This window comes from Siphateles boraxobius, unplaced genomic scaffold (assembly GCF_051911475.1).
Source record: "Siphateles boraxobius isolate OS27281-9 unplaced genomic scaffold, OSU_SipBor_1 92, whole genome shotgun sequence".
Classification (NCBI taxonomy): domain Eukaryota; kingdom Metazoa; phylum Chordata; class Actinopteri; order Cypriniformes; family Leuciscidae; genus Siphateles; species Siphateles boraxobius.
In genome coordinates this window covers 2,629,969-2,654,326 of record NW_027509222.1, presented here as the reverse complement: position 1 = coordinate 2,654,326, position 24,358 = coordinate 2,629,969, and the positions used below count along the sequence as shown (strand labels likewise).

General features: G+C 40.0%; 1 protein-coding gene across 1 annotated transcript in view; it reads left to right on the top strand.

Annotated features, from left to right (window-relative positions):
- The first annotated feature begins 2,096 nt into the window (after nucleotides 1-2,096).
- Nucleotides 2,097-24,358, top strand: part of stk32a (serine/threonine kinase 32A) — an 88,927-nt gene continuing 66,665 nt past the window's right edge. Inside the window, exons 1-4 of the mRNA XM_077224842.1 lie at nucleotides 2,097-2,548; nucleotides 4,478-4,618; nucleotides 14,388-14,443; nucleotides 15,463-15,614. Coding sequence (XP_077080957.1) covers nucleotides 4,567-4,618; nucleotides 14,388-14,443; nucleotides 15,463-15,614 — 260 coding nt within the window. The 5' untranslated portion in view covers nucleotides 2,097-2,548; nucleotides 4,478-4,566. The remainder of the gene's footprint in view (nucleotides 2,549-4,477; nucleotides 4,619-14,387; nucleotides 14,444-15,462; nucleotides 15,615-24,358) is intronic.

Here is a 24,358-nt window from a genome sequence, read left to right as displayed (position 1 = left end):
TGGCAGCAGAATACAGCGTTTTTAGTCATTTTCGTGTATCCCTGTGAATGTGGATCATTTTGACAATAGTGTCGTCAGTACATGGAAAACTCAAAGGAAAAACTTCTCCGTTTTAAGCATATCGTTGTTGTGTAAACGTAGCCTTACTTTAACACTCTTTAGAATGGGCCCATATGTACTCTGAGCAGAGTTATTTTAACTCTGGGGATTTGCTGTGTGCACTTCTTTTTCACAAGCGTTTTGCAAAAAAAAAAAAAACGTTTCCCAAAAACAAGTACAAAGTTGACTACAGCACTTGCATGTAGAGAGGCACAGAGGGCTAGTGCGAGTATGGGGGAAACAGAAAGCTTACTAAGTAAACAAATTAAGTCTATAAATGTAAAATACCTGCAGTGACTGATCACATACAGTCTGTGCAAGTGAATACAGGCTTCTGAGAATAAGAGCCAATGATGCCCTCAACAGACGAGAATTTGCAAACTAGAAAAGAAATGCTAAATGTTCAAAAAACCTTGCCTGAAATTGTTTTCTCAAAATCACCAAAGTTTGAAGGTTATAAAGTAATATGTGCTTTGAATACATTTAAGATCTAGGCTATTATACATATAGCTAATTGAAAAGCCAAATCTAATGACTTTAAATCTCCAGGGAAACACATTTTAATTGTAAATTAGTGCAGTATGTGTGTGTATATAACTATGCAACTAGATGTAAATGAAAACCTAATTCAGTCCTGCACCACTAGGTGGAAGCACAAGTTCTACAGCTGATCATTGCTTGTCATTCCATCGCTGTTTGACCTTCCCTGCGGAGAACTGTTGTCTTCTCCTAAATAAACAACGCTTCTATCATTTAGCAAAGACACAAGCTCATCAGTTTAAGTCAGTAAAAAGAAGCATGCTTGTGCGATAAAACGTGTTGTGTAAGTCTATTGAGGAAAGGTGACTAGTGTATTTGTAAATGCCAGTTAAGCTATAAAAGAGCTGTGTGTGCATGAGGCATCTAATCTTGTAAAGTACTCCTGTGTGCCAAGAGCGTAATGGTGATTTGGCTGGATTTTGAGAGATCCTATTGCTCTCTTACCACCTAAAAAGAATTTCACTTTCAAGACAGATGAAAGACCCAGAGCAAATTTATTAGCCTCACATGCCTGTGTAAAAAAGCAAGCTAAGCAAATATCTAAATTCACATGACCTTGGCCCCTGACATGCACAATTAAGACCTGCAATGGTTTATCTAGTTTTGATGTGGATGTATTCTATTCTATTCTATTCTATTCTAAACTATTCCACAATTATGATGCAATTATTATTTTCCACAATGACAAACCTTTGGTTGACTGTAAACTAGAACTGTCAAATCGATTAATCATCATGATTAATCGCATCTAACATACATTAAAAATGTGCATATATATATATATATATATATGTGTGTGTGTATATATATACTTTTTTTTACAAACTTATGTTAGATGCGAATAATTGCAATTAATCAATTTGACAGTACTACTACAAACCTTCTAAATATTTACTTTTACTTCCTTAAAAATACTATATTGTTTAAATGCTATTTTTATTTTTATTTTATTAATTTTTTACAAGTTTTTACAATTATGCCAATTTTTGCTCAAAGTTTTGATTTGAGGAATGTGTCAAGTGGTATAACCATCAAGTAAAATGTATCATGAATGCTTGAATCATGAATAGTAATTATATTCGACGACCTAACCTTGCCATGTCATAAAGGTCAAATAAATTGATAATTTTAAGAAACTTACTGACGTTGACATTAGGGTCTACCAATAATTTTCTCGTCACATGACAACAAAATGGCTTTCTGTTAGCCTACACCACACTGATTTTGATTTGACTGGCTACTTTTTCAAATATTATTTTGATATTTTCTTTCGAATAATAATCATATATTTTTAAATGATTTTAAGAAATTACAAAATTATAATCTCAGTGTATAAAATACATTTTAAATCAAATTCTTGAATAAATTAATAAAAGGTTATAGCAGCGCAGTAAAATTGCGTATACAGTAGCCTACTTGAACCACATTATGCTTGAATAAATGAATCTTCCCACCATCATCATCACATGCGATGCCCATCAGATGTTTCCACAGACGCATAGTGATGAGTAGATCAACAGTTGAGGACGTGAGCTCAGCTGTGCAGCTCTCAGCAGTCAGTCACACGCACACACACACACACACACACGGTGATCTGGATCAGATCAGATGTCCTCTGCTCGGAGACTGGGACTGTCCGCGGATGTGTGTGTGTTGTGATGCAGGCATGAGTCTCTCCGGACTCTCGAGCGCATATGGGAGGTAAAGCAGCATGTTCGTGTGTTCTGCATCAGTGTGTCATTGACTCCGGCTCTGCAAGGATCTTATCACGGCATTGCGGTGAGTGGAAAAGTTGTGTGGGATAGTCTGTGTGTCCAGCACTCATCTGTACACTGCAGTCTCGCCTGTGACCAGTGTGACTGTTGGCATCGCTTTGAGGATCAACTCGACCATCCTACCACATTAAACGGTAAGTTTATGATTACTGATGATTTATATACAACAGAGTTCAGCTACAGGTCAATACACAGTACGTGATCTTACATCGTGTTTACTAGCAGTTTTCTAACTCCTCTATTTCTGCCACTTATTTGGACTTTAAATTATACTGTGTATGTTACTGTGTAAGTAAAGAGTAGTTGCCAGTGAACAACATGTAAACTGCTGTGTAATTATAAGTAGTCTATTTGCACATTATCCTGGTTAGTAAAGTACTTTTAATAGGGTCAGTTGTCTCACCTTTTATCCAGTGAATATATATCTTAGGTTTGGTGTATTTATTTTAGAAACTATTGAGCATATCACATTATTGTCATGGAAATTGATTAACAGTGATCTAATACCTTTTTTTGAAATATGAAGAACAGCATATTACACCAAATATGTTTTATTTAAAACGTATTATTGGCTTTTTAAGGGGTTTTCAGCAATTCATGAAACAGCATGTCAAAAAAAAAACATTAAATACCATGGTTTGGCTAGCAGAAATAAATGAATAGCAATTAAAAAAAATCTTTCAAATATAATCTACTTTCATTTTATTTTATTGGTGAAATATAGCCCTTATGACAACTGGTGATCTGGGATTCCTTAACTTTTTTGTCAGATGAACCTGGTCAGTTTTGTCAGTTTGATGCAATTCATTTAACTGAAGTACCCCTGAGATTTTAAATTAATAAGGCAGGTCAATAATACAATGAAGTCAATAATAGTAATAATACAATAAAGTTTACGTTTCTCTGATGTCGGTTAATGGTCACATGACATGCAGGTTTTATTTTTTAAGTAAGCGTTTTATTTTAATTCTAAAATGATTTATTTTAATTTTAAATTTGAATGACTTAATGACTTAATAGCTTTTCATTAAAGTCACTAACCCCCTGCAGTTCCTTCTCGATCTGGGAAACCCTGACCTAAGTACATTACATTAATGCACTTCATGTTGTTGATTACAAAGAATAGAATACATTTTCTTTCTCTTTGTATTTTTATATCAATACGGTACAAGACGATCCTATTTAAATCAATGTGATGAACGATTAGGTCAAAAGTAATCTAAAAGTAGTCTGATTATATTACCTTAAATGTGTAATGTAATGGATTACATTACTATCTACAAATTTTATTTTAATGTAATTTGGAATCAGTAACTGACTACAATTTGTAATCTACCCAGTACTGAATGTATGCATGGGCGTAGAATATGTGGAGGGACGCACTTTTAACAAAACGTAAATTCATCTCATGCAGAGGTGTACACGAGCCAATGTGAATAAATCGAGATTTAAATTCTGAAAGACAGGATATTCTGCATGACCTTACATTTTATTCTTATCCAAAACGAAGCGGCGTTTGCATTATTGGGTGCTAAACACTCTCGTTTAATGTATGTTTCATTCATGCTCGAAGCCGGAGGGCGCAAACAAATTATTGGTTATTGTTCAGCAGTGTATTTGATTTCAGGGCCCATTAAAAGCAAGAGATAAGAAAAAGAAAAAACTGGTGTTACACCGTGTCTACACCAGACGCGAGTGGTGCGATGCGACGAAACACAATATAAGCCATTATAATCAGTGATGCTGTCTACACTGGATGCGGCTCGACGCGTCATGACAAATCCCGACAGTAAACTGATGCCTCGTTCTAGTTCTGATGTTCTCCAAGTATTCGCGATACTTCTCATACAAAGGACAAATGGATTTGCAATGATCACTTTGTCGCGTGTTACACTTGACATTTGTCAATCTTTTCTCACTTCTGAAGTGATGCCATTGACATTACTTGGAAAAAGTGTACCAATCAACCTGAATTCACCCCAATGTAACATAAACACTGTAATGTAAAGTCGGTCCAGATTTGTTTCTTATTAAACTCACGCTTCACTCTGTCCCTGTCACAGGTCATTCTTCTAAAGAGCTATAAATCCTTATTAACAAACACAGAGGATGTTTCCATTTTAAACTGGAGAACTTCACCTCTTAAGAAGACATGGGACTTGGACAGTCTAGCAGGACATCCGTCAGTGATGACCCAGCAGAGGGTAAGTGTGTTCTTGGACACAAAACAAGTTGTTCCAGTTCCTTTAGTTGGACAGAGGACTCGAATTCTAATACACTAATAAATTAATTAATATATGAACTCGTTTTTCATTTAACAATCTTTTCTATTTCTTCACACAAATGTATAACTGTTAGGATTTTTGTATTTAAATATACTGTAGGTGAATCATTTATTTTAAAAAGACATGTCATTTTTGTGAATGTTAAAATAGTTTTTATAAATAAGCAATCAATAGGTTTATTCACCTAATTTTTTTTCTATCAGAACATTTGTTTGAGCATCCCAACCAATCCGACACAGCAACACTAAATCAGTGGGGTGAGTTTAAGGCGGGACTATCTTTTTGACCAGCCAATGGCAGACAGAAGGAGTTCAGGAGACTTAATATGCCAAAAATGAAATCCTGTCTCCGATTTTCACCCCATTGTTGTTCGAAAACAGTATGAACTCTATGGAGCACAAACAGAGAAACCTGAGCTGCTCTTTTCCATGCAATGATTGTATACAGTGACCTGCAGGGACTGTCAACCTCTAAAAAGAAAAAAGAGCACAGTAACTCTTTATTTTTTAAAGTGACAATTACGAAATACATGTAGTTACTATAGTAATAACAGTAAATTCTACATAATTAAAAGCAACAAAACCTAAACTCTAACTCTATTGCAAGTTCATGTAATTAATTGATATTACTCAGGAGTTATTTGTTTAATCACCCTTAAAAAAAGTGTTACCAAAACCCCCATAAAAGTGGACAGCTTTTTGTGTGAAGCAGAGACTAAATTGTAAGTTGTTATTCGCTTATTTAGTTGTTATTCAACTTCCCCTCTATTGCTGTATGCACACGAAGTACTGTTGCTAAAATTAATAATCCTGGCAAAACAATCAATGTCAATCTTTTGTTGAGATCTCAGTTTAAGATTGCTCACTTTAGAACAGAATTTCTCATGAGTAAACCAATTCAACAGGATCTGAAGCTGCTGAGTGCAGAAAGTCATTTATTGAGGTTCTCATAAATCTGTTTGTGCCGGTGGGTCTAAGATTTACAACCTAGATTCCAATACACCTGTGTGTAAACGATTCACGGGAAGAGATGGGCCATCACAAGTACAGTTATAGCAATAGCCGATTGGCCCATTTTACAAGGTAATCATGTACGTGGGTAAACAGCAGTGCGCACAATGACTCAGTAAAGCAAACAACTATTAAACAAAATTTTACATTCCTTGAAGAAAATAGGAGTGGTGCTAGACAATGAGAAAATAACCGACACAATGTGAGAGTGTTGTGGGCGTAAAAAGAGCCAACCCCAAAGTTTCTATGGCTTTACAACCTGATGATATTCACATCGTTTACTGCATAGCACAAGCTGACTGGTTCATGTCGCATCTGCAGCAAATGACCTTTGCTTCTCAACATTTAAATGTCTGGTTCGCATTCTCTGTATCAGTTTGCTGCATGTTTTCAGAGTTCCTCTGAAACTCAGCGGCTAGATAAGTGAGTGTCTTCTACGCCTTATCTCTGTGCGTTAAATAAGCAGCAGCAAGTGGTGTATGTAGTCGATCTGAGAATACAGCGTTAAAGCATTGCGGATTTAAGAACAGTTAAAGGGAATTAGGTATTCGCACATATACACTTTCAACCGGGATCTATTTTTCGCTCTAAAAACCTCCAATGACATTTTCAATGTTTTCTAAGGGCATTGTTTCATTTCTTCATTGAGTATTTGCGGGCTGATTTCAGATGCTGTCCAATGTCAGAACTACGCTTCATAATTTTCAGGTCAGATCGCCTTTGTTTGTATGGTACAACACAAACAAATACAATTTCGGAGCAGCTTTGCAGTGGTAAACGGGCTTATAATGATTAGTGATACAACAAGATACATTTTAGTTTTAAAGCAAGGAAAACAAACAAACAAAAAAAAATCTGCCGTAGTTTGTTGTTAATAAGGTTTGGGTTCAGTGATGTGTAAAGTTCATTAATTATGAAATTAGTTCAAGTCACCTATTAAGTAGGTTTTTAAATAAGTCCTGTTTTGATGCATAGTGTGAAATAATTAGCATGTTAGCAGCTAGCGAATATGCAATTTCTGTTTATACATTGGCAGCAGTTGTCATACAGTGACAAAGGATTGCGCCTGTATGTGAACTTGTTAAAGTTGGAATAGTAATTTGCTTTTGTTTCGGTTATTCAGCAGGGCTTACAGCAGTTTTGAACACTTTGTGCAGCATTAGCAGCAGCATGCATAGCAAATTCAGATTGCTGTGTTAGTGAATATTAACAACAGCAGAATGCATAATAAATTCTAATTATACTGTTTGCAAGTTGTTGAGATTTCAGTGACAAAGCATTACTGGTACGTAAACTCGTTAAAGTAAAATAGGCATTTGATTTTTAATGTTTTTGCTGGGCTTGCAGCAATGTACAGCAGCTGCAGCATGCATTGCAAATTTATACTGCAACGCGGGCAGTTGTGGCCTAATGGTTAGAGAGTTAGACTTTTAACCCGAAGGTCACGGGTTCGATACTCATTACCGGCAGGAAATGAAGAACAAGACACCTAACCCCCAATTAGGCGCCGCAGTGAATGGCTGCACACTGCTCCGGGTGTGCTTGTCCACGGTTTGCAGTGTGTATGTTCACTACTCACTGCTCCTACTGTGTGTGCACTAACTTGGATGGGTTAAATGTAGAGGACATTGTAGCAATGTTTAATATTCAGGGAAGAACTAGGCGTGAACCGGCGAACCTTCAACATTTCAATATTAAAATAAAACAAATACAAAAACAAAAGTATAAGCCAGTAGCCCCTCACGGACGACTGCTGGCCACACTAAACAGAAACAAAACACAACATAAAATCAGGCCTGTTCCTCTCTCGATCTCCTCTGTCGTCGCTCCACCTTTTATGCTTCCGCTCCTCCGTGAGAGATACGAGTCCGGTGCGTAAAGGAAGGTGGCACTCATCAGTAATCACGCCACCGTCCTCGTGCCATTCTCCCATGGCCCTCTGCCTCGTCCAGCTCACCACAGACATATTCTGAGTATGGGTTGGCCTTCACATAACTTCACTTCACATTGCGAATATTATTAACAGCATTGGCATAAGCAAGCAGTAAATGTAGTTGCGTGAGGGTACAGGGAAAAAACATTGCTGGTAGTGAATTCATTACAACGTGTCTGCATCGGGGTGCAGTGCTGTAACAGCTAGAAAGATACCGTGCAAGTCCATTTGTTCTTCATATCAGAAGCACTTGAAGTACATCAGAAATAGAACGGGACATCAAAAATACCATCAGGAATTTGTCATGTCGTGTCTGTTATGTATTCCCTGGTTTTGTATTTCTTGTGTTTTTGTTATGTGGTCTTTTAGGGTGCTTTTACACCTGCCTCCTTCAGTTCGGTTGAATCGCACTAGAGTTTGTTTTCCCCCCTGGTGCGGTTCGTTTGGGCAGTTGTGAATGCTGCAATCGCTCAGGGGCGCACTAAAAGCGAACCAAACAAGCGTACCGAGACCTCCTTGAAGAGGTGGTCTCGTTACGCTTTCAAACGAACTCTGAAGTGGTTCATTTGTCGTGGGAATGTGATCTGACCTCGAACAGACCCAACTGCCAAAGAACTACGCATTTTTGGACTAAACCACCTGCCGTAGTCAGTTGGTAATATTTTCATGAGACTTTGCCATTTGCAGTACATTTTCCAGCTGCATGTTTGCCTAAAGTGGTGTAAACAAACTATGTACTATATGATGACCAGAGATATAATCAGCCCACGCAATCGTCTCTCCATAGTATGACTTACAAAAGCGGCGTGTTGTCTGCTGGCTTTTCCACCTCTCTTTGTTTACTTCCGGGAGTTCCGTTGGAATTTTCCTGCACATTAATTCTGATCAATTGAAGAGCAGTTTAGAAAATACGCTAAAAGACACGTCTGGCTAACGAGTGATGTGGATGTGGTCACATGACTGCATTTTGGTTCGTTTCACCGACTCGTCAACTGATTCTGGCCAGATCAATCAGTTGGTGTGAAATGGTGTGAAAATGAACCAAAACAGCTGAAAAATGCTACAATGTATATTTTGTTGCCCTTGATCTGGACCAAATTAACCAAACTACAGATGTGAAAGCATCCTTAGTTTGCATTTTGCCCTGGTTTGTTTCCTGACCTGGGTGCCATTTTTATAGTCCTTTGTAGTATTCTTTTTTGATTAGTATTCTGATTGCACCAGGTGTATCTTATTGGTCTATTACCATGTGTGTATATAAGTCCTTGTACTCCTGTTCACTGTCTGGTCTTTTCCTTTGGTGGATGTCGGTGTCATTGGTCTAAGTCCTGCTTCCTGGTTTTCCTGTGTTTGGTTGGTTTTGTTTGTTCGGCTGCGTTCGCTGCATCTCCTCCTGAGTTGACTGGAACCACTACAGCTCCTCCCGAGGCAGCGGCGTCCATCTCTGAACTCTCTGCCTGCCATGTAATGGCCAAGGAGGCTGAATGTGAACTTCCTCTCTGCCCTGGCACAACCACGGAGGTCGTCATTGAGCACTATGTGGAATTTCACTCACTGGAACGGACTGGGGAATTTTACTTACTGGAGCAGACTCAGAATTTCTCTCAGTGGAACAGACATGGGAATTTCACTCTCTGGAGTGGATTTGTGATTTTCACACAATGGAACAGGCTCGGGAAATTCCCTTTCTGGATTGGGGAATTTTCCAGTAAGGTGGCCAGCACCCAGTCAACAACGTCCAAAAAGGGTCCTCCACGACAGGCTTGCCTTCATCTGCTTATTAAGTTTGGTGTAGTGCAATACCATTAATGTGTCCAGGAAATGGAGTTAGGCACTCCAGTTGATGAAAATCACTCGGATGGTCCTCGAGGGTTATTTCCTGTTGTTCCAGGTAGAGCATGCGCACTGCTGGTAAGTCCATTCTTCAGTCTTTGTTTAGGTCCTGTCTTCGGTCACTGTTGGGTGGCTGTAACAAACCGCACAATACTCTAAATCGTCTTTTAATTGTAGATTCCACCATACAAACATACAGGAGAGAACTTGGAATAGCATACTCTAACACTGACGAGAGAGAACAATGAACTGAACAAAACAGAGAGTACTTCTACCTAGGGATGGGCATGATTAATCGACGATCGATTATTGATCATTAAGAATTTCGTCGATCAAGTTAATTTGTTATCGATTATCATTAAACTAATGCTGCTGCGTTGCGTAGTGTGAGTGGAAAGTGAACGTGTTCCCCGGGCTGGTCAAGTTAGCGCGGAGGTACCTGTGCATCCCGGCAACGTCAGTCCCCTCAGAGCGGGTGTTTTCAGTGGCTGGACTGAAGCCTTGTTTACACTCGACGCGTCCGCACGAGTGCGAAGGTGTGCACGGCAAAAATGACGTCATTGCGGTATTCGGTGTTTCACAGGCAAGCGCGTCGTTTATAAACGCCTCGTCTGTTTGGGGAGGTGCGCGCGCAGTCTGCGGAGACTCGCGCTGCAGAGTCAGGCGAAAGTGTAAACGAGGGCTTGACGATCAGGTTGCGGTCGCGTCTGACCCCAGATCATGTCATCAACATGCTTATCTTTCTCAACAAAAATCAATAGACTGGTGTAGAAGTTGTATGTGAGTTACTAGTTATTTTTTATGAGGCTTTGTTAAGTAGCCTAGCCTAATTGATTGTTAGAGTAGGTAGGCTAATCTCTCTCACCCTCTTTCTCGACTCCGTTCTTGGATAGTTTTGAGTTACATTTTGACAAAACCTGTCAGATCTAAGTATTATTATGTTTTTGGTTAAGTTATTGTTTAACATGAATTTTTTTATTATTTATTATTTTGGAACAAACGAGGGTCTCTGTTTAAGAACGCCAACTCGCAGCTGCAGGTTCCGTTGCTTTCGAGCACCGCAGCGCATATATCTTCAAGTTTAGCCTAACCGAACGTCCAGTTTTACTGCCAGTTGATCATCTTGTAATAAAGATATAATCGAAGAAAAACACGCTGTATTTTTGTATTTTCATTGGATTTTTAATTTATAAAAAGTTGAATAAATAATGGATTTGAATATAAAAATATTATTGATTGATCGATAGTCGATCGTTAATTCTCCCGACGATCGACTAAGAAAATTTAATCGAATGCCCATCCCTACTTCTACCAAAACTAAACGTGGGAACTGATGAGTTAATTAACAAAGCAAAGGTGAATGAGATGAATCAAACAAACACATGGGAAAACTGAGTCAACTGAAAATGAGCAAACAGAAGGAGAACACAATCTAAACAATGTCAAAAACAGAACATAACCCTGACACCTCTTGCAAACTTATTAAACGATTTTTTATGTCCAAAGGGCAATGTTCACTAGCATGCATAAACCAAGAACTGTGTTTCTGTTTACTTCACTCTGCTAAGAAAAAAATCTGCAGAATGGAGTTGTCTTAGCATTATAATGAACCTGTAACGATATAAATAACACAGGGAACAGAAATGGACTCAAGTGCAGAAGTTAATTCTTCAAACAAATGATAACATAATTATTCAGTTACGTTCACTTCAAGTGGTCCATCACAATTTATAAAATCAGAAACAAGACTGGTTGATTGCACATTAAGTGGAAACAAACAGAGTTTAACAAACAGAGGCACAGAGTTTAGAAGATCGTGAAGATCCAAAACAACGGTAGGTAACGCACAGGAACAACAGATCTATAATCTGTTTTGGTCGCCAGACAATCAAGCCCTGGGTAAGTGGAATTTATTAAAGGAGTTCTGGGTGCAGAGGAGATTGCTGACAGGTGAGTTCAAATATAACTCTGGAGAGCGTGAGTGGGTGGATGAGAGAGTGCAGAAGTGAAGAAGGACTCGGTGAACTCGTGACAGAATCCCCCTCTAGGAGTAGTTTCCAGATGCTCCAAAACACAATAAGCCATGAGGGAGTGGATGGACAAAGAAACCAGGGCAGGGACCATAGAGGCAGGAAACAGGGAGCAACCAACAGCAGGATCACCAGTGGAGAAGATGGAGGAAGGAGCCAAGGCAGAGAGGCAGGCAGAAAGATTCAGGTTGGAACCCCCAGCAGAAAGGCCAGGACGCAGGCCCACGGCAGAGACAATGGAGAGAGGAGCCATGATGAGGATTGGCAGGCTTCTCCAAGCCGATGAGTGACCGAGACTGAGCCCATGTTGGTGAAGAACCAGGCGGAGCTGAAGAGCTGACAGGACGGGTGCCATCAATGACCTGGAGAGCAGGACGGAGCCGTGGCACCGGAGGACTGAGACGAAGGCGGTGCGACTGAGGACTAAGGCGGAGCTAGATGGAAGGAGGAGCCAGATGGAGCCGAAGGGCTGGAGGGACGAAGCATAGCTGAAGGCCTGGCAGAGCAACGACTGACCAAGGTGGACCCAGAGTGACGAGGGAGCCCAGTGGAGCCGTGAGGACAACAGTCCCAGGTGGAGCTGAAGGTGTGAGGAGCCAAGGCGGAGCCGACTGGTCGACTCATCTCCTACTATGATGGGGGGGGGAATTTCAAGCATATTATTGTATAGCAGCATTGTGTTTTAATGCACACAGCAGCATAAACATTTTGGTATTATTATAAACTTGTATTATTCATTTTCTCGTTTCCAGCTTAGTAATTTTACATATGCTTTTTGCAGTAGTATGTCTTTCATGCTCACTGCAGCGTATCGCCATATGTATTGGCAGTAGCAAGTTCCTGCACTTGCTCTGTAGCAGCAGAAATCTACAACAACAGCAATAATAAACAGCAGCAGCAATATCAGCTGCAGCTTAATAGATATATTCTGTCAAGACCAAATGCATGCTAAAAAAATCTTCGGAGAGTTATATATATATATATATATATATGTGTGTGTGTGTATATATATATATATATATATATATATATATGTCAATCCGACACAGATCTGTTTCGTTTTCTTAGTTAAAACAATACAAAACAAAATGCAAGCACCACTAATAGTCAGACCGTACTGATAGACAGAAACACATTTCCTGCACTTCCCTGCAATTGCGATTTTTTTTCTATGTCTTGAAAGTCAAAGGAGAGCATGTTTAGCTTTTTTTTAAAGAGTTTTTTTTTTTCAAAGAGATCTTCAGGCAATTTTTCAAATTTATTGAAGCCTTGATTTGGAAATTGTTATTCACTTTGTGTTAATAATTTCCTCTTAGAGATGGGGCATTTACTATTTAGGACAAGCTTATGACCCCTCTGGATGTCTCAGTGAAAAAGGGTGTCAGCGTTCTCTAAGTGGCTGTCCTAGATCGCTTGCCCACACTCAATAGTTCACTCAATGGCTCTAGAGACATGGGACAAAACATGTCCCTCAAATGTACCTTTTATTTTTAAAGTAGCTCTATATTTAAACTTTGAAGTTTATCACAAGTGTTGTAAATGTTCTTTTTTTACAAAAATACCATATTAAAAAGTACCATTTCATTTGATTTTCTCTTTATTTTATTAAAACTTTGACATTTATAATCACAAATCGACCTTTCCTCAAACCATAATTCAATACTTCATACAGATTAAATAAATATTAAAGGCATAAAAGGACAATTATTTATGTCCCAACCGAAGGAAGCAAACTTTTAATACACCTCTTTATATTGCTTCATATTTTTGTTCCTTTCAGATATAACACTATCAGATAGTTATCAGCCACAAGATTGAAAGCACCTGCCTAATATTGTGTAGGTCCCCCTCATGCTGCCAGAACAGCTCTGAGACATCTGTGGTCTCTGAGACCAAGATATTAGCAGCAGATCTTTTAAGTTCTGCATGTTGTGAGATGGGGTCCATGGATCAGATTTGTTGGTCCACCACATCCCATAGATGCTCAAATGGACGGAGATCTGGGAAATATGTAGGCCAAGTCAAGACTTTTAACTCTTTGTCATGTTCCTCAAACCATACCTTACAATTGCTATATTTCAGAGGTCGCACGCCTCTGGAGCAACTAGGGGTTAAGTGTCTTGCTCAGGGACACATTGGTGTCTCACAGTGGATTCGAACCCGGGTCTCTCACACCAAAGGCATGTCTCTTATCCACTGCGCCATCACCACCCCCGCATTATCTGTCTGAAAGAGGCCACTCCCATCAGGGAATACCCTTAGCTGTCATACTTGAGAAATATATACATATACACACTGTGAAACTGTGAGCATGGTGTCTGAGGCAGAGACAGACTTCTAATTAAAAAAATATAATTGCTGTTCCTCGACCAACAGACGAGTGTCTATCGAGTAGTGACCATCAAACTGTGATTGCTGCTGACAGCATATATTAGACTGCAGTTTCAGATAGACAAGCTTTGAGAGCAGAGAGATGGGAAAGGTTCATTCACAGGTCAGATGATGAGTTTGGCTGCATTAGATGAGGTGAGAGACTATGCTTTAAGTCGGACTGCATAACTGTTTAAATCAGATGGGCTACTTCATAAAAAATTTAAATTAGCTGACAGCTTGTTTTATTTACAATTCAGCAGAGTAATTGTCCTTGGGGGTGGGGGGATTGAATCGGTTCTATTCCACCCATCTGCTACAGTGTTAACTGTGTTGGCTGGACAAAGTCAACATACTATTATTGTTATACTATAGGTCCTTTTTGGAGCTTGAAATGTATGGACCCCATTGATTTTCAACGAATGGAAAAATATATGTGTGTATTTGAAGAAAGAAAATCATTGTATCTTGCAATGCACTAACTGTTACATTACATTTTTGTCTCTCCACAGTCAATTTTGACCACTTTCAGATCTTGAGAGCCATTGGTAAAGGCAGTTTTGGGAAAGTAAGTTTTGCTATATATTTACTTGAAAACAAACCAATAATAAAAACAAATGAAGCTCATGGTACTGAGGCCAAAGTGAATTGTCAGTGATATTCATTGATTGTGCTTGAAACATTAATACTCTAGATTAAGACCTAATTTAAAGAATTCAATTAACTCAAGAAAAAGTGCTCCAGTTGGCTTCTAGACGGTTAATTACTACTATATTGACTCCATTGTATGGCAAGCCAATTGTCTATTATTGCGCAATATTCAATATGATTAAATTAATTCTGAGATTCTATCTATATTGACTCTCCAGTAGAGTGCAGCAGTCTGGTTCCTAAAGTAAAAACATTGTTTTCTGCATAGGGAAATTGAAAAAAGAAATCAGATTTTTTATGATAAAGTATATGTACATTAAAAAAAAAAAAAATCAGTGGCATATGCTCTTGTTAAAGCCATCTGTTTGCAATATTTCAGCTAATCATGTTAGACAGCAGAATTTGTGGTGAAAAATGACATTACCTATGATGCTGTACAGGAAACTCCACCAATCAGAGTAATTTCCAAGCAAATTGTACCAAAAGAGCTCTGCGTGAAGCACTGTGAATGATGTGATCAAATCAGTCTCCCTACACTCTCAAAATGCTAAATACTTACATATATGCATATTTTGCAAAATATATTGTTTCTATAGATATAATAAAATTAATATTGTTTTTATTTCACCATAATTTTTAATTTGAGTATTTCATTTGCAGTGCTTCATGGAATTACCATGAACGAGTAATTTCCCTCACTAAAGGCGTTAAGTACACAGTCTTGTACCATTCTCATTTTTTTATTCGCCTAGCTGGTTGGTTTGGTTCATGGCTTTAGGAAAAATTTACGGGAAAAAAATAATTACAGAACTAACGCCGCTGAAAAAGCGGGCGAGCTCTAATGCTATATATATTGAGTGAAACAGACTGTCCAGTTTTTCAGCAACATTGGATTCTGATTTTTTTCAATAAAGACCACTTACCTTTTTTTCCCAGGTATGCATTGTTCAGAAAAAGGACACAAAGAAAATGTATGCCATGAAGTATATGAACAAACTTCAGTGCGTGGAGCGCAATGAGGTGCGCAATGTCTTCAAAGAGCTCCGGATAATGCAGAACCTAGAGCACCCGTTCCTGGTCAATTTCTGGTGAGTTTTTCCAAGTCATTAAGTGAATCATCAGTGCTGAAACATAGTCCAACAGCAGTATAATTTACAACATAACCATGAATACTGTTCCGTACATTTGTTAAATTTTAATGATGTAATACAAAATGTATGATGTTTTTTGATGTAATGTAATGATGTAATGAAATAGGTGACCTTGGAGTGTTTCAGCTGCGTTTAAGTATTCTACTTAGACACCAATTCTAATAATTACAATGAAAAGCTTCTTGAAAACCTAATGAGCTGACTCAACTCCTAACTGAATTGAAACTTCATGAGTAGATTACTTTAGACACTATCAAAATGTAACTCAGTATATGAGACTTGACCAAGCAGCCATTCACACAGTATGCTTACCTAGCGTTCGGTTTATTCTGACTATAGCATTATGCTAAGCTATACTATTCAATACTCATTCTTATTATGTTTTCTATGTGTAGTGTAGGAAATATGAACTGACTTTGCAACCTCCTTATTTAAGGGAGGAGGAGCCCTCTACAAATAAACTGATAAGCAGAGGCGCAGATAGGATTTTTTAACTGGGGGGACCAAGCTGTCAGCAAATGATTTAACCTCAATTCATTATTTTGCGTAATTTGGGCTTTAACTAGTGCTCAAGTAGTTACTTTGCGTAATTTGGGCTAATGATTTTCACTAAAAAGCCATTGGGGGATTATTATTTGAAATCATGGATAAACAACAATGAACAAAGGTAAACAAAGGCCTATCTGATCACCACTGGCAATGCATGATCAGACTGTTATTTGACTAGTATTTCAATCACCCACCAAAACTTCATGTCTTCAGCAAAGTATTTTTTGTGGCGGCCCTCCTGCAGATCCTCACTTGACTGAGTAGGGCCTTACTGTCATCAGAAATTTCCTGCAGGCCAGGAGGACAAAATTTTAAATCTTATAATTTCAGTTATCCCTCTATACCTCTATAGAATTTCACAACAATGTGAAATACAACATATTCCTGAGAATTAATGGCTAAAACTACTATTTCAAAAATGTCTAAGAATTTTAAATGTAAGTGTTAATTACAAGTTTGTTGCAATTTATAGATTAAAAATATCTTTCAAATGATGCATGACATATTAAGAAATGTGTTTCATAGCCCATAATTTAAGAATCTATATCCTCCGTTGCTCAATAAAAAAAAAACTTTTGCAAATTTCCTGCTATAAGAGGATGTGAAAAGTTTATTTAGGCCTTTATTTGTTGTTTGCATAAACCTTGCACCACACAAATTGACTTATTATAATTAATTTTATAGTGGCCTATTACAGTGAACATACCTCAGTCAGTTTATACAGTACAATGGGTTAAATGATAAGATAAAACATTATTTCCTGACGACGACAAATTGTTTGATTCATCCAACCATTCTTTTTGTGTTCATTTATTATTTGCCTCTGTCCACTCACCTAAATGCATAGTTATGGTCTCCACATTTTGCTGTGTTTACTAAGTGCAAAAGCCTTCTTGCCATTATTGTCAGATCACTGACTCAGCTCAGTCATAGATGGTATATGATCACTATGGTTACCGGTCCACTCCTACAGGCACGATTGAGGCAGCTACCAGCTCCTCATAGGACCCCGGTGACGTCACTCAGGAGTCGTAGCACACACACTAGAGAGAGAGTGTAAACGTCGGTGGCATGATGGCATTTTGTGTTTATTGACAACAGAACAGCGTGTAGTGAGAACGTGGTTACAAACAAAGTAATGGTGACCGGTGTAGATTATTATTGTCTGTCAGCCTGCGTCTGCCCCGATCCGATTCTGAAGCAGCGGCGGGCCGGGACACTATTTTGGCTAATGTACATAGCGAAAACACTGGTTAATCCTCTGTTTTACTGATTTTTGTCGCCTTTCGTAGGGATAATGTAGGCGGGGGATGGATCGGGTCACTATGAATCTGGGGGGGTCATGTCCCTAGTGCCATCTGCGCCCCTGCCCGATAAGCATCAAAAGTAGTTTATAAAAATATTAAAATTTTATTGTTCCAACAATACCATCAAAGAATAAAACACCAACTAAAACATGTGTCAGTAATAATATCCGTAAAAGTAGGAAACAGCTCTCCTCAAGGGTCGGGCCTGTTCTCATGCACCTCCTGCCACCTGAGAATAGAAACCAGAAGAAAAACCCAAAGGATTCACAGCAAACAAGTAGCAATCATTAATCATCATTACAGTGCCAACCTTCTAATACACACCACACAGCAGTGCCACGCCACCCGAATCACCTACACCAGGGGAGGTTAAGTGTCGATGCAGGCTTTTCGTCCCTGTACAAAACCATTAAGCACTGTAACACAAAACGGGGTGAGCAGTACCACACCAACAAAAGCAAATGACACAAACAATATTTAATAGGATCAAATTAAACATCGATATAGAATTAAGTAAAGAAAAAAGAAACCACAAAAGAAAACTTAAATACACAAGAGACAGTGGCTGGTCCGCCCCTTTAACAAGAAAAAAAACATACACCTTAATACATGTTAACACAACCTGCAATAAAAGAAAACAAACAAACAAAACATACTTTAGCGAAAGAACAACTGCAGACTCAAAACTCATAACCCATCGGCCTCAATAAAAGGTATACTGCATTTACACACTCCAGGTTGTTCACACTCCTACACGGCCGCCAGGCCATACATAGAAGGTACCGCAGCAATAAATATTTGTCTGCCCAGCTTCCAAGACAGGGAGTAAAACCTGTCAATAAATCAGCCTAAAGGAAAAAAGGGATCAAATAAGAATGGAATTGCGCTATTAAAATGCACTCATTCAACACAAACAAATCACACAACTAATAACTCCACACACCTATATGAAAGGGTAAAGAGGCTGCACGTCGAGCACAACTTCAGAAACATGCCAACTATCTGTTTGTGCAGCAATTATTTATGCTTTCCTGGTCATATGACTAGCTACTCACACCTGAAACTCATTGCTGGCCAGTCTCCTCCCACATATGTATAATTTTCAGTATTGCACTAAAGTGCAGTATGACGAAATGTAAAACTACCATGTAATTTATTAAGTGCATTTTTATGATGATCTAATCGAAAATCATTTTCAGTTTAAACCTGATTTATTCTGTTTGGCTTAAAGCAAACAACACTCACAACACAATGATTTTTTTTCTATATAGTATTTTAAATATTGTTGGTGTGCAGAACACATACTAACTAGCTTTACTGACTGCAAACATTATTGTGGGTTTTATTTAGTTTTTGGTTGTCAGCACATAACAGAAATGATTATGTATTTTATTTTATTATGGTGAAATTAAGTTATAAAAGCCTAAATATATTATATTGAACTACACTGAGTCTAAAATAGCATACTGTATAGTAGGTACTACATTTTATTTGAAACTTACTTTACTTACTAATGTGCAGAGTTTGGGGTACTCAGGACCAGAGTTGGGAACCACTGTTTTATATAGTATGAATATGTGTAGTATAAATGAAATCGGATGGACTACATATGCCATGTTGTCACTGTCATGTGACCTACCGCATCAGTTGTGTTGCTTCTTCGCCATTCACAAATCCTCTCCCGTGGCCTTATGTAATAGTAATAGTAAAGTTGTAGGTTATCTATGTACTTTTCGCCCTACTGTATGTCGAGTACTATGTATTTGAACATACCACTCTGTTGGTGTACTATTTTCCACATACTACACTAAACAAAATTATAAACGCAACACTTTTGTTTTTGCCCTAAAGATCTAAGACTTTTTCTATGTACACAAAATACCTATTTCTCTCAAATATTGTTCACAAATCTGTCTAAATCTGTGTTAGTGAGCACTTCTCCTTTGCCGAGATAATCCATCCACCTCACAGGTGTGGCATATCAAGATGCTGATTAGACAGCATGCTTATTGCACAGGTGTGCCTTAGGCTGACCACAATAAAAGGCCACTCTGAAATGTGTAGTTTTGTCACAGAGCAAAATGCCACAGATGTTGCAAGTTTTGAGGGAGCGTGCAATTGCCATGATGACTGCAGGAATGTCCACCAGAGCTGTTGCCCGTGAATTGAATGTTTATTTCTCTACCATAAGCCATCTCCAAACGCATTTCAGAGAATTTGGCAGTACATCCAACCGGCCTCACAACCGCAGACCACGTGTGACCACACCAGCCCAGGTCCTCCACATACTGCATCTTCACCTCCAAGATCCTCTGAGACCAGCCACCCTAACAGCTGCTGCACAATTGATTTGCATAACTAAAGAATTTCTGCACAAACTGTCAGAAACAGTCTCAGGGAAGCTCATCTGCATACTCGTTTTCCTCATCTGGGTTTTGACCTGACTGCAGTTCATGGTCGTAACTGACTTAAGTGGACAAATGCTCACATTCGATGGCATCTGGAACTTTGGAGAGGTGTTCTCTTCACGGATGAATCCCGGTTTTCACTGTACAGGGCAGATGGCAGACAGCATGTATGGTGTCGTGTGGGTGAGCGGTGTGCTGATGTCAACGTTGTGGATCGAGTGGCCCCTGGTGGCGGTGGGGTTATGGTATGGGCAGGCGTATGTTATGGACAATGAGCACAAGTGCATTTTATTGATGGCATTTTGAATGCACAGAGATACCATGACGAGATCCTTAAGCCCATTGTTGTGCCATTCATCCACGACCATCACCTCATGTTGCAGCATGATAATGCATGGCCTCATGTTGCAAGGGTCTGTACACAATAGTGATGGGCACGAGACCGCCTATGCCGAGTCCGAGTCAAGACCGAGTCTTTTAAGGGTCGAGTCCGAGTCGAGACCGAGTCCGTTGGTTTTCAAATACAGTCGAGTCCGAGTCAAGACCGAGTCTTTGAAGGGTCGAGTCCGAGTCGAGACCGAGTCCTTTGTTTTTCAAATACAGTCGAGTCCGAGTCAAGACCGAGTCTTTGAGGAAGCAAGTCCGAGTCGAGATTTTGTCTCGACATGTCAGTTTTGATATTCATGATTTAATATCACCCTAGTTAATAATCAACAGTTAGGCCTACAGACTAAGCTAGATTGGGAATTGTTTAGAGGAGCAGTCTTAACGTCTTAATATGAACTATGCTTTTACTATCATTAAAAAAATCCCTACCACATGCATCATTTTCTGCCTATTTTTCTAAAATGCTTCAAAAGTGCTGCTCTGTCATCAACATGTTAAGCCCACCCTGACTTTTTAAATCATAGTTTGGACATGCAGAGTAAATTAAAATTTTCTAGTGGCATGTCTAAATTAGTAGGCTTAGCTACTTTATAACATTTTCCAATATTTCCCAATTTTAAATATTTTGACATTACACTCGAATTCAGTATCTTTTAAAACTTTATTCCCCCATAACTAGTGATGGGGCCGAGTCCGAGTCAAGACCGAGTCTTTGAAGGAACAAGTCCGAGACAAGTCCGAGAAAGCAGAAATCGGTCTCGAGACCGGACTCGAGTCCGAGACCGGACTCGAGTACTACATCACTAGTACACAATTCCTGGAAGCTGAAAACATCCCAGTTCGAGCATGACCAGCATACTCACCGGACATGTCACCCATTGAGCATGTATGGGAGGATCTAAATCGGTGTATACGACAGTGTGTTCCAGGTCCAGCTAATATCCAGCAACTTCGCACTGCCATTGAAGAGGAGTGGACCAACATTCCACAGACCACAATCAACAACCCGATCAACTCTGTGTGAAGGAGATATGTTGCACTGCGTGAGGCAAATTGTGGTCACACCAGATACTGACTGGTTTTTGGACCCCTCCAAATACAGTAAAACTGCAAATTTTAGCGTGGCCTTTTATTGTGGCGAGCCTAAGGCACACTTGTGCAATAATCATGCTGTCTAATCAGCATCTTGATATGCCACACCTGTGAGATGGATGGATTAGCTCGGCAAAGAAGAAGTGCTCACTAACACAAATTTAGACCGATTTGTGAACAATATTTGAGAGAAATAGGCGTTTTGTGTACATAGAAAAAGTCTTAGATCTTTGAGTTCAGCTCATGAAAAATGGGGGCAAAAAAGTTTTGCATTTATAATTTTGTTCAGTGTATATAGTAGAGTAGTATTCAATTTCGGACAGAGAAAAGAAATACAATAACTAAATGGAAGTAGAAAGCAAATAAACAGTCCAGAGAACAGAATGAAAATCTTACATTACTCCCCTCTCCCGGATGGTGCATCCTTGTGCCGTAAATAGAAACCACACCTTAGTGGAGGAATGGAAAAACTCTAAGGAGATGCTGGAGGGAGGAGCCAGGGAGGAGATGAAGGAGGGAGGAGCCAGGTAGCAACCCAGAGCAGAGTCACCAGGATGAAGGCCCAAATTGGAACCAATGGAGGGAAAAACCAGGGTGAAGACAGGAACCTGTCGATCTAAGGTGGAGCTGGGAGAGGTGGGGACCCAGTCGGAGGCGAGGAAACGAAGACTCGTGGTGACACTGTAGGCCTGAAGAGCCAAAACGGAGCCGGTGTCTGTGGGAGTGAAAATAATGGTGTGGAACTGGAGGGAAGGAGGAGCCCGGCCAAGCCAGAGGGGTAGAGGGTCGAAATGCAGCTGAAAGTGACTTTTTTCCTATGCAGAAAAAGAACACTGTGGAGACCACAAGGGAGGTACCACATGTGGAAAGAAGTCTCTGTGGTGTGGATTTACCAACCGGGAAACTGAACAGTGGAAATACATCATATGGGATTACCATCATGTAATCCAAAAATATGGAGCACCCAACCGAAGTACAAGGGCTCACCTAAAAAGGGACATGCCACTAGCAATTGGCCTGGCAGCAAATTCCACCACCATATTCGGCTACCGAATTTGTCCAGGGTTTGCTGGACATGGGGTACCCACATGGACAAAAATGCACACATTATCACCTCAAGGAGGGGACAGGCCTTGTGTGCAAGCGATACACAGGCCCTGTTGACAAAAGTTTACCTATACGTGTCTGATAATACTTGGGACGAAACTGGCTAAACCCAGAGATTGTAAAATCTTGCAAAGGTACCGTTTACTAGTGCCCCAGAGGATGCAACACTCCTATTGGAGTGTGCTCGCTCTCCCAGGGGGCACGGCACACCCTGTGTATGGTATGCCAGAGAAACGGCCTCCAGAATCCTCTGTTTGGTGATAGCCTTCCCCTTCTGCTGTCCCCCAAAACAGACAAAGGGCTGCTCAGAGCATCTGAAGCTCTCTGTGCGGTCCAAGTAAATGCAAAGAGCAGGCACTGGAAACAGCAAAGATAAGTGCTTGCAAGTTCACTACCTGATCCCAAAAGGGACCTTTGGGCACATAGCCCAGACTTGGAGGTTCTAGAGGTCTGGGCGCGGGTGCCAAATTGTGCCATAGCCCTGAGAAAGAAGGTCCCTCCTAAGGGGAATTCACAAAGGAGGTGCTTTCATGAGGAGAGTGAGTACGGTGCCACCAGCAAGACTTCCTCTCCGTCCGGACCAACACGTGCTTAGTGGAGGAACACCAGCAGTACTGCCAACAACTTGAGGCAGTTGATATTCCAACACAGTCAGGGTCCTGACTCTAAAGGCTGAAGTAAGAGGTGGGAGTAAAGTAAAGGCTGTTAAACCCTTTCCTCTTCTCGGCTGGAGGGGCAGCTCTACTGCACCCTTTGCCAGAAGGACTGCAATTTCTGCATGCAAGACAGGGGCTTCCTTTCCTGCTACTGAAGTAAAACAGCTGAACATTGGCAGTGTCACGGACTGTCAGTTTAGTTTTCATTTTCATGAACTTTAAGTTTGCTTGTCATTATTAACTTTTGTCTTTTTTCACGTTTCCCGCTACTTGTTTGTTACCATGGATATTTTAAACAGCTCTTCGCATTTGAGTTATCATTGTATAATTAAGTTCCTGTGTTTCCTAAGTTCATTGTCAGTTATTGTTTGTGTGTAGACATGCTGTTACTTTGTGGATTATCTGACTTTATTGCTTTATTAAATACATTCGTTTATTGGAACCTTTGACTCATCTTCATCTTTGGACTTTTATAACTGGCAGAATAACTGACCACAAAATGGATTATGCAGCTGAATTTGCTGCGTTGGCCAGGAGAGGCCAAAATTTGTTGGACTACACCCTTCAATTCTGCCACCTTGCTGTTCATTCACTGTTTGATGACGAAATCATCAAATCTCTGAACTGGATCGGGGCGAACTACGAACATCAAGTAGTCCTCCCAGGCATGCAAGAACTCAGCTGGAGGGATGTGAGGGTTGGTCTCAGCAGGTGGAGTGCCAGTGGCTGCCATGATGAAGCTGCCAATGCAATGAGAAGTGGATATGCCCACCATCGCACCGGAGCCTGAGCCCCTTACGTCTGACCTTGCGTGCGAGTCGGCCACCGAGTTTGTGACGGAGGAAATACTAGTGGAGTTTGAGGGAATGGAGGAGTTCCCCGTCCACAACCTCGCCGCTGTGAGTGAGTACGTAATGGACTGGGAGACTGATATGTTGGTCCCACCCTCCCTCCCTCTTTTACCAACTCCTCTAGTTCCAGCCCTGTCTTCGTCATCTCCTGTCTACACCATTGTTCATCCCTTATCTCTAACTGCGTCAGGGATTCACCTGGGTCATCCCATTAGCCATCCTCAACCGGGCTGGGGGATTCCTTGGCTCTGCCTCCGGCTACTGTCCACGCTACTCCACCTCGGCCCATCGCCTTAACTCCTTCGCCTCCATTCCTCCCTCCCT